Below are 10,846 nucleotides of genomic sequence, written 5' to 3'. Positions count from 1 at the left end.
GCTCTTCTGCCTAGCCCATGGGTCAAGGTGTGTGTGGAGAAGTGGTAATACTGTATGGAGCAGCCAGCCTACCACTCTTTCCCTCCTCTCCCCTCCTCCTCCCCTCTCCCCCTCCGCTGGGAGACACGATGATGGCGGCTTGTCTATTACTAAGCTCTGTCTCCATCTTCCATTAGACTGAGCTTTCTATAGAAACACTGTAACCACATTAGCCTGCCACATATTCTCCTTTGTCCACATCTCTTTCTCTATGTATGTCTCGGTCTTGTCTTATTATTAATTTGTGTGTCTTAGTTCATATTTTCATGTTGGCATAACAAACCAGTGGAAAAAATTGGCTAACACTTTGTTTGAATTAATATAGCTTTAATATAGCTTATTCAAGCTTGGTTTGTTTTTATTGAATAAAAGGTCGAATAATGTCACCTACATCTTTACTAGGCTCAAAGATAGTACCCAGACTGCAGACTGCATCAAATGTTCAAGACTGCATCAGACTGCATCAGAAGTTCAAAACCAAATCAGTATTTAAAAAACACATCTTGGCATACGCCTAGGTGTACAGTATTAATATCCTCAGACTCTATTCACATGTCATATACTACAGTATAGCATTACAGTATAGCACTACTGTATAGCACAACTATAAGGCACTACCGTATAGCACTACTGTATAGCACTACTATACAGCATTACTGTATAGCACTACTGTATAGCACTACTGTATAGCACAACTATAAGGCACTACTGTAAGGCACTACTATATAGCCCTACTATATAGCCCTACTGTATAGCCCTACTGTATAGCACTACTATATAGCTGTCACGTTCATTATAAGGATCGGACCAAGGCGCAGCGTGGTATGTGTACATTCTTATTTATTTAAAGAATGAACACTGAACAAACTAACAAAATAACAAAACGAAACGTGAAGCTATACAAACGAGTGCTGACAGGCAACTACACATAGACAAGATCCCACGAAACACAAAGGGGAAATGGCTGATCCCCAATCAGAGACAACGATAAACAGCTGTCTCTGATTGAAAACCATATCAGGCAAACATAGAGATACAAAAACCCCTAGACCTACAACAACCCTAGACATACAAAAACCCTAGACAACACAAAAACTAGCGTACCCACCCTAGTCACACCCTGACCTAACCAAAATATCAATAAAACAGAGATATCCAAGGTCAGGGTGTGACAATAGCCCTACTGTATAGCACTACTATATAGCATTACAGTATAGCACTACTACAGTATCATGGTGTCCTCTCTGTTCAGCAGGCTGTACACAGGGTCCTGTTTTTCTTTCTCCTTCTTTGTTTTGGTCACTTTGGCATAGATGGCAGTTTCCCCCTGCTGTTCTGGTCTTTTCACTGAGGGGAGAGGTTGCTAGATTTAGTCAATCATGCTGGATACTGAATGTAGAGAAAGTTAACTGAGTGTTCTGAGAATTAAGTGTCTATGGGAAACCAAATCGCTACAGTTAAGTGCATCTTTATATAAATATAGCTACCTCAGTGGACTGTAGTTTGAGTTTTGTGGGACTTGAGTTGTGTTATGAGTCTTTGCTCACATTGTCTTCCTCTGTCTGCAGGCCTGTTGGTCTCTGTGTGTATGTGGCTAAACATTCATCAACCTGTGTAGTATCTGGTTACGTGGGATGCTCAGGGCTGCCTCTACGTCAGTATAACAGACAACAGATAAAAATAGGTATGACATGAACCTACCTTTGTAACCCATCAGACAGTACATGTTACGTATTCTATTCTACTTGTTTCTTTTTTAGTACCCACCTCTAGTTATTACACTGTGCAGTGCCTCATTTCCTGTAGGATCAGTTGGAGAGCTACAGAAACAGAAAATGAACTTCATACTCCTACATGTAAATATGTAATTAGAGAAATATCAACAATAAGCCTCATCCATGTCCCTGACACTGAAGGAAATGTACGAGAGGGATTGCAAACGAAGAGAAACTTACATTGCACCAGCTGCGACTAGAACATCCAGCATATGAAAATCAAAGACAGAAAACATGCAGTATAACTTAGTACTTAAATAACTTAAGAAAATGAACAATATGTGATGCAAAATTTGCAATGTAAAAATATGAACTCATATATTGTACCTGGTACAACTGAGATTAGACTGTATGTTTGATCCGTATCCTGAGTCTCACTAAGGGAAGAATAAAAATATTAGTATTTTCTGTCTCAACAATGTGGACATTGATAAATCAAGTAGTAGTATTTTATTTTCATTTGGTAGGTTTGATATACAGTACCTTGGTTGATGGTCAATGCCTATCACTGTAACTGAAAGCAACAGTAAGGAATTACTTAAGCCATTGTGTTACAATACATAGACACTTAGATTAACATCAAGCATTTGCTCACGTTCTCCCACCATGTCACATATGGTGATTGTAAGGCTGGGATTCAATCATTTCCGCGTTAGATTTTTGTTACAACTTGCTTGATATTTAAAGGGGCTTTCCGATTGAGCTGTCTGTCATGTATTGTCATGTTGTGTGTTTCTGTCCTTTCCCTTCACCCTGTCTCCCTCTGCTGGTCGTTGTTAGGTTACCTTTTCTCCCCCTCTTTCCCCCAGCTGTGCCTTGTCTCCTCCTAACTACCCATTCACCCCGTTTCCCACCTGTTCCCTTTTTCCCTCTGATTAGGTCCCTATATCTCTCTCTGTTTTTGTTCCTGTCCTTGTCGGATTCTTGTTTGTTGTGTTTCATGCCTGAGCCAGACTATCGTCATGTTTGCTGTAACCTTGTCCTGTCGGAATCTGCCGGTCTATCTGAGCCTACCTATGTTTGGTTATTAAAGAAGCTCTGTTTAAGTTAGTTCGCTTTTGGGTCCTCATTCACTCACCGTAACAGAAGAATCCGACCAAGAATGGACCCAGCGACTTTGGATCCTCTCCACTCAGCCGTCGAGATCCAGGGAGCGATGCTAGGCAGACACGAGCAGGAATTGTCTGCTGCTCGACATGCCGTTGAGACCCTGGCCACCCAAGTCTCCAACCTCACAGAACAGGTTCACCATCTCCGCCTCGATCCACCGGCCACTTCCAGGGCTTTCGAATCTCCGGAGCCCAGAATCAATAACCCGCCGTGTTACTCTGGGGAGCCCACTGAATGCCGCTCGTTCATCACCCAGTGTGATATTGTGTTTTCTCTCCAGCCCAACACTTACGCCAGGAGCACTGCTCGTGTCGCCTACGTCATATCTCTCCTTACTGGACGGGCTCGTGAGTGGGGCACGGCAATCTGGGAGGCAAGGGCTGAGTGTACTAACCAGTATCAGGACTTTAAGGAGGAGATGATACGGGTTTTTGATCGATCTGTTTTTGGGGAGGAGGCTTCCAGGGCCCTGTCTTCCCTATGTCAAGGCAATCGATCCATAACTGACTACTCTATTGAGTTTCGCACTCTTGCTGCCTCCAGTGGCTGGAACGAGCCGGCTTTGCTCGCTCGTCTTCTGGAGGGTCTCCGCGCAGAGGTAAAGGATGAGATTCTCTCCCGGGAGGTTCCTTCCAGCGTGGATTCCTTGATTGAACTCGCTATTCGCATTGAGCGACGGGTTGATCTTCGTCACCGAGCTCGTGGAAAGGAGCTCGCGTTCTCCGTTGCCCCCCTCTCCGCATCACTACCATCTTCCTCTGCCGGCTCGGGAGCTGAGCCTATGCAGCTGGGAGGTATCCGCATCTCGACTAAGGAGAGGGAACGGAGAATCACCAACCGCCTCTGTCTCTATTGCGGTTCTGCTGGCCATTTTGTCACTTCATGTCCAGTAAAAGCCAGAGCTCATCAGTAAGCGGAGGGCTACTGGTGAGCGCTACTACTCCTGTCTCTCCTTCAAGATCCTGCACTACCTTGTCGGTCCATCTACGCTGGACCGGTTCGTCAGCTTCCTGCAGTGCCTTAATAGACTCTGGGGCCGAGGGCTGTTTTATGGACGAGACCTGGGCTCGGGAACATGACATTCCTCTCAGACAGTTAAGGGAGTCCACGGCCTTGTTCGCCCTGGATGGTAGTCCTCTCCCCAGGATTCAGCGTGAGACGCTACCTTTAACCCTCACTGTTTCTGGTAATCATAGCGAAACCATTTCTTTTTTGATTTTTCGTTCACCTTTTACACCTGTTGTTTTGGGCCATCCCTGGCTAGTTTGTCATAATCCTTCCATTAATTGGTCTAGTAATTCTATCCTCTCCTGGAACGTCTCTTGTCATGTGAAATGTTTAATGTCTGCTATCCCTCCTGTTTCCTCTGTCTCTTCTTCACAGGAGGAGCCTGGTGATTTGACAGGGGTGCCGGAGGAATATCACGATCTGCGCACGGTGTTCAGTCGGTCCAGGGCCACCTCTCTTCCTCCACACCGGTCGTATGATTGTAGTATTGATCTCCTTCCGGGAACCACTCCCCCCCGGGGTAGACTATACTCTCTGTCGGCTCCCGAACGTAAGGCTCTCGAGGATTATTTGTCTGTAGCTCTTGACGCCGGTACCATAGTCCCCTCCTCCTCTCCCGCCGGAGCGGGGTTTTTTTTTGTCAAGAAGAAGGACGGGTCTCTGCGCCCCTGCATAGATTATCGAGGGCTGAATGACATAACAGTTAAGAATCGTTATCCGCTTCCTCTTATGTCCTCAGCCTTCGAGATCCTGCAGGGAGCCAGGTTTTTCACTAAGTTGGACCTTCGTAACGCTTACCATCTCGTGCGCATCAGGGAGGGGGACGAGTGGAAGACGGCGTTTAACACTCCGTTAGGGCACTTTGAATACCGGGTTCTTCCTTTCGGCCTCGCTAACGCTCCAGCTGTCTTTCAGGCATTAGTCAATGATGTCCTGAGAGACATGCTGAACATCTTTGTTTTCGTTTACCTTGACGATATCCTGATTTTTTCACCGTCACTCCAGATTCATCTTCAGCACGTTCGACGTGTCCTCCAGCGCCTTTTAGAGAATTGTCGTTTTGTGAAGGCTGAGAAGTGCACTTTTCATGCCTCCTCCGTCACATTTCTCGGTTCTGTTATTTCCGCTGAAGGCATTAAGATGGATCCCGCTAAGGTCCAAGCTGTCATTGATTGGCCCGCCCCTAAGTCACGCGTCGAGCTGCAGCGCTTTCTCGGCTTCGCGAACTTCTATCGTCGTTTCATCCGTAATTTCGGTCAGGTGGCAGCTCCTCTCACAGCCCTTACTTCTGTCAAGACGTGCGTTAAGTGGTCCGTTTCCGCCCAGGGAGCTTTTGATCTCCTCAAGAATCGTTTTACATCCGCTCCTATCCTTGTTACACCTGACGTCTCTAGACAGTTCGTTGTCGAGGTTGACGCGTCAGAGGTGGGCGTGGGAGCCATTCTTTCTCAGCGCTCCCTCTCTGACGACAAGGTCCACCCATGCGCGTATTTTTCTCATCGCCTGTCCCCGTCGGAACGTAACTATGATGTGGGAAACCGCGAACTGCTCGCCATCCGGTTAGCCCTAGGCGAATGGCGACAGTGGTTGGAGGGGGCGACCGTTCCTTTTGTCGTTTGGACTGACCATAGGAACCTTGAGTACATCCGTTCTGCCAAACGACTTAATGCGCGTCAGGCGCGTTGGGCGCTGTTTTTCGCTCGTTTCGAGTTCGTGATTTCTTATCGTCCGGGCTCTAAGAACACCAAGCCTGATGCTTTATCTCGTCTCTTCAGTTCTTCAGTAGCCTCCACTGACCCCGAGGGGATTCTCCCTGAGGGGCGTGTTGTCGGGTTGACTGTCTGGGGAATTGAGAGGCAGGTAAAGCAAGCGCTCACTCACACTCCGTCGCCGCGCGCTTGTCCTAGGAACCTTCTTTTCGTTCCCGTTCCTACTCGTCTGGCCGTTCTTCAGTGGGCTCACTCTGCCAAGTTAGCCGGCCACCCTGGCGTTCGGGGTACGCTTGCTTCCATTCGCCAGCGTTTTTGGTGGCCCACCCGGGAGCATGACACGCGTCGTTTCGTGGCTGCTTGTTCGGTCTGCGCGCAGACTAAGTCCGGTAACTCCCCTCCTGCCGGCCGTCTCAGGCCGCTTCCCATTCCCTCTCGACCGTGGTCTCACATCGCCTTAGATTTTGTCACCGGACTGCCTTCGTCAGCGGGGAAGACTGTTATTCTTACGGTTGTCGATAGGTTCTCTAAGGCGGCTCATTTCATTCCCCTTGCTAAGCTTCCTTCTGCTAAAGAGACGGCACAAATCATCATCGAGAATGTTTTCAGAATTCATGGCCTTCCGTCAGACGTCGTTTCGGACAGAGGTCCGCAATTCACGTCTCAATTTTGGAGGGAGTTTTGCCGTTTGATTGGGGCTTCCGTCAGTCTCTCTTCCGGCTTTCACCCCCAGTCTAACAGTCAAGCAGAACGGGCCAATCAGACTATTGGTCGCATCTTACGCAGTCTTTCTTTTCGCAACCCTGCGTCTTGGTCAGAACAGCTCCCCTGGGCAGAATACGCCCACAACTCGCTTCCTTCGTCTGCGACCGGGCTATCTCCTTTTCAGAGTAGCCTCGGGTACCAGCCTCCGCTGTTCTCATCTCAGTTCGCCGAGTCCAGCGTCCCCTCCGCTCAGGCTTTTGTCCAACGTTGCGAGCGCACCTGGAAGAGGGTCAGGTCTGCACTTTGCCGTTATAGGACGCAGACTGTGAGGGCTGCTAATAAGCGTAGAACTAAGAGTCCTAGATATTGTCGCGGTCAGAGAGTTTGGCTCTCCACTCAGAACCTTCCCCTTAAGACGGCTTCTCGCAAGTTGACCCCGCGGTTCATTGGTCCGTTCCGTATTTCTCGGGTCATTAATCCTGTCGCAGTTCGACTTCTTCTTCCGCGATACCTTCGTCGCGTCCACCCGGTCTTCCATGTCTCCTGTATTAAGCCCGTTCTTCGCGCCCCCGCTCGTCTTCCCCCCCCCCCCCCCATCCTTGTCGAGGGCGCACCCATCTACAGGGTCCGCAGGATTTTGGACATGCGTCCTCGGGGCCGTGGTCACCAGTACCTCGTTGATTGGGAGGGGTACGGTCCTGAGGAGAGGAGTTGGGTTCCCTCTCGGGACGTGCTGGACCGTGCGCTGATCGAGGATTTCCTCCGTTGCCGCCAGGTTTCCTCCTCGAGTGCGCCAGGAGGCGCTCGGTGAGTGGGGGGGTACTGTCATGTATTGTCATGTTGTGTGTTTCTGTCCTTTCCCTTCACCCTGTCTCCCTCTGCTGGTCGTTGTTAGGTTACCTTTTCTCCCCCTCTTTCCCCCAGCTGTGCCTTGTCTCCTCCTAACTACCCATTCACCCCGTTTCCCACCTGTTCCCTTTTTCCCTCTGATTAGGTCCCTATATCTCTCTCTGTTTTTGTTCCTGTCCTTGTCGGATTCTTGTTTGTTGTGTTTCATGCCTGAGCCAGACTATCGTCATGTTTGCTGTAACCTTGTCCTGTCGGAATCTGCCGGTCTATCTGAGCCTACCTATGTTTGGTTATTAAAGAAGCTCTGTTTAAGTTAGTTCGCTTTTGGGTCCTCATTCACTCACCGTAACACTGTCATTTGACGTTTCGTGAATATGAACTGCGAGTGTACAAATCTACAGTTACAATATAGTAACAAATATCTTGCTAAACTTGACTGTTAACAGATTAGTTTATCAAAATTCCAAATTCCACATGAATTGTTTGACATTTAAAGGGAATTTCCGATTGGGGAATCTGCAGCATTTTGTGAATGCGATCTCCGCAAACGGCAGTGAAAATGCCTTTTAAAAGTGCATTTTCAGCTGTCCAGCCCACTGTGTTAAGAATTGATTACTGGCCTAAACCAAACAGAAAAGGTTCACTTCACTTACTTGGTTTCAGGATCCCCCAGCACCTCCACAGTAACAGCAGTAAAGACAGAGTCAGAAACAGGAGGACCAAGGCTGCTGCCAGTCCTGCTCTGCCTTGTCCTCCCATATTATTTAGTCCCTCTGTGAAGAACAGTGATAAATTAGACTCTGGTGTACAGTAAACGCTGATGTTTAACTTGTTGCTGAGTCGGAGTATGTAGCCTTTCTTTACAAAGCAATGTATTGGTTGAAAATGTGTTTGAATGAAAAATATTCGAACTGCACTGCAACAAGTTGACAAATATACAGTGTGGATAGCAATCTTATCATTACAAACATACATTATACACAAATATCGACAGAATCTTACCTTTCCATTCTCCATCGACATGAAAGACTATTAAATTCTCCCCTGTTGACTTCAAGTGACTGGGTACAGGTTTATCTCTGGTGTACACACAGCTGTAGTTGCCTGAGTCTTCTCTTGTAACATTCTTCATGGTGAAAATAGCATCATTTTCAAATTTCTCCAGCTTCGCAATTCTTATCCCAACTCCATTCTTGCAAAGGTAAACATTTAACTTGTCCTCAGGTCCTCTGATGCCAGTAATGCTACATTTAAAATGGACATTTTGCCCTCCAGTCACATTAGATGGTCCAAAGATCTTTGCTGGGTAGATCTCTGCATAGAAACAAATGCCAATAAGGGGTGAACTTAAGTGGAGATGAGGATTTCCCCTAAATGTAAGTGTGCTTATTATTAAGAAGGTCATTTGTGTTTTAAAGGTATATACTGTATGTTATACATTGATGTAATTAAGTATTGATGAAACACTAATCAATAATCACTACAAAAAAAAGATACAGAAATACTTTACTTTTGTCTTCAGATTTTGCGTCCTCACATTTGACAAGGATGGAGGCTGTGGCTGTGTGGAAAAATGTATACACTTAGAGAAAGTATTATGTTCAGGAAATGAACATCAATATTTCTCTGAAAAGGTTTTCTATTACTTGAACAGTACAAAATACTCACCGATCACAAGCCAGAGGAGTCCTACTGCTGCCATGATGTTGGCTGAGACTTCAGTGGTGTGGAGTGATGGATTCATTGGTGTGGAGTGATGGAAATGCATTGTTGACATACTGTACCTCACCTTTTCAGACTAATGATGGTAACCACACATTGAACGAATCGAAACCCGGAACATTGGTCTGTTTGGTGAGCTTTCTCAAATTACTTAGGACATTTTTAGGCATACTTTATGCACACCCTTATGTTGCAGAGGAGAAGGGTCCTGGTACATAAGCTATCAATTGAAATAGTCAGTGACATGTAGAACCTTATATCAAATGTGTTTATTTATTAAAAATCATACTTTCATTCACATTTACAGGTTTTCCTTACAGAACTGCTAGTGGACTAATCTGCAGTTATAATACTATATAAACAAATGTTTTGCTAAACTTGACTTTACAGATTAGTTTATAATAATGAAAAATTCTTCATTCCGAATGGTATATAATATGGCAATTTAAGGGTTTCAATACAGTTGACTGTGACTGCAAACATTTGGTACTGTATGTGTCACGTTCTGACCATAGTTATTTTGTGTTTTCCTTGTTTTAGTCTTGGTCAGAATGTGAGCTGGGTGGGTATTCTATGTTGTATGTCTAGTTTGTCTGTTTCTATGTATGGCCTGATATGGTTCTCAATCAGAGGCAGGTGTTAGTCATTGTCTCTGATTGGGAACCACATTTAGGTAGCTTGTTTTGTGTTGGGGTTTGTGGGTGGTTGTGTCCTGTCTTTGTGTCTATGCACCAGATAGGACTGGTTTCACATTTGTTGTTTTTGTAATTTTGAAGTGTTCAGCTTGGATTTATTATTAAATAAGATGAACACTCACCACGCTGCGCTTTGGTCCTCTCCTTCCCAGGAAGAAAACTGTTATAGTATGTATCCCACTGTAGAAGTAACTATTTTAAATACATAACCCTTTATAGGTTCAATTACAATTGTTCCATGTGTTGTAAGTGCTGTAAAACAAATATATTTTTTTATGGTATAACCACATACACTAAAATGACCAAAAGTATGTGGACACCTGCTTGTCGAACATCTAATTTCAAAATCATTGGCATTAAAATGGAGTTGGTCCCCCCTTTGCTGCTGTTACAGCCTCCATTCTTCAATCACTAGATTTTGGAACATTGCTGAGGGGTCTTGCTTCCATTCAGCCAGAAGAGCATTAGTGAGCTAGGGCACTGATGTTGGGCAATTAGGCCTGGCTCACAGTCGGAGTTCCAAGGTGTTCAATGGGTTGACGTCAGGGCTCTGTGCAAGCCAGTCATGTTCTTCCACACCGATCACAAAAAAAACATTTCTGTATGGACCTCGGTTTGTGCACAGGGACAATGTCATGCTGAAACAGGAAAGGACCATCCCCAAAACTGTTTACACAAAGTTGGAAGCACAGAATAGTATAGAGCGCTAGGATTTCCCTTCACTGGAACTAAGGGGCCTAGCCCAAACCATGATAAACAGCCCCAGACCATTATTCCTGCACTATGCATCCAGGCATGTAGCATTCTCCTGGCATCCACCAAACCCAGATTTGTCCGTCAGACTGCCAGATGGTGAAGCTTGATTCATCACTCCAGAGAACACATTTTCACTGCTCCAGAGTCCAATGGTGGCGAGCTTTACACCACTCCAGCCGACGCTTGACATGCACATGGTGATCTTAGGCTGCACTCCTTCTTTGACACAATGCCCACTTAACCCAGAAGCCAGCCACACCAATGTGTCAGAGGAAACACCATACACCTGGTGACCGTGTCAGCGGGCACTGCGCACAGCCTGCCACAGGAGTCGCTAGTGCACAACAGGACAAGGACATCCCTGCCGTCCGAACGCTCCCCCTAACCCGGACAACACTGGGCCAAATCTGCACCACCCCATGGTTCTCCCAGTCGCGGCCGGCTGCGACAGAGCCTGGACTCTTACCCAGAATCTCTA

The 10,846-nt window shown here is 46.3% G+C and overlaps 1 protein-coding gene across 1 annotated transcript; it reads right to left on the bottom strand.

The window, feature by feature from the left end:
* Nucleotides 1–1,261: 1,261 nt before the first annotated feature.
* Nucleotides 1,262–9,260, bottom strand: LOC149983045 (uncharacterized). The gene is made up of 7 exons (XM_090239450.1): nucleotides 8,864–9,260; nucleotides 8,706–8,756; nucleotides 8,198–8,509; nucleotides 7,849–7,968; nucleotides 2,298–2,322; nucleotides 2,142–2,191; nucleotides 1,262–1,386 (listed from the first exon to the last, which is right to left on the bottom strand). The coding sequence occupies exons 1-7, from the start codon at nucleotides 8,970–8,972 to the stop codon at nucleotides 1,262–1,264; spliced, it is 792 nt and encodes a 263-aa protein (XP_090095576.1). The 5' UTR covers nucleotides 8,973–9,260.
* Between the last annotated feature and the right edge of the window lie 1,586 nt (nucleotides 9,261–10,846).

Source organism: Oncorhynchus mykiss, chromosome 6 (assembly GCF_057628025.1).
Source record: "Oncorhynchus mykiss isolate SJ-2025 chromosome 6, ASM5762802v1, whole genome shotgun sequence".
NCBI classification, from domain to species: Eukaryota; Metazoa; Chordata; class Actinopteri; order Salmoniformes; family Salmonidae; genus Oncorhynchus; species Oncorhynchus mykiss.
The sequence above is the reverse complement of the archived record's forward strand: the minus strand, read 5'-3'. Positions and strand labels throughout refer to the sequence as shown.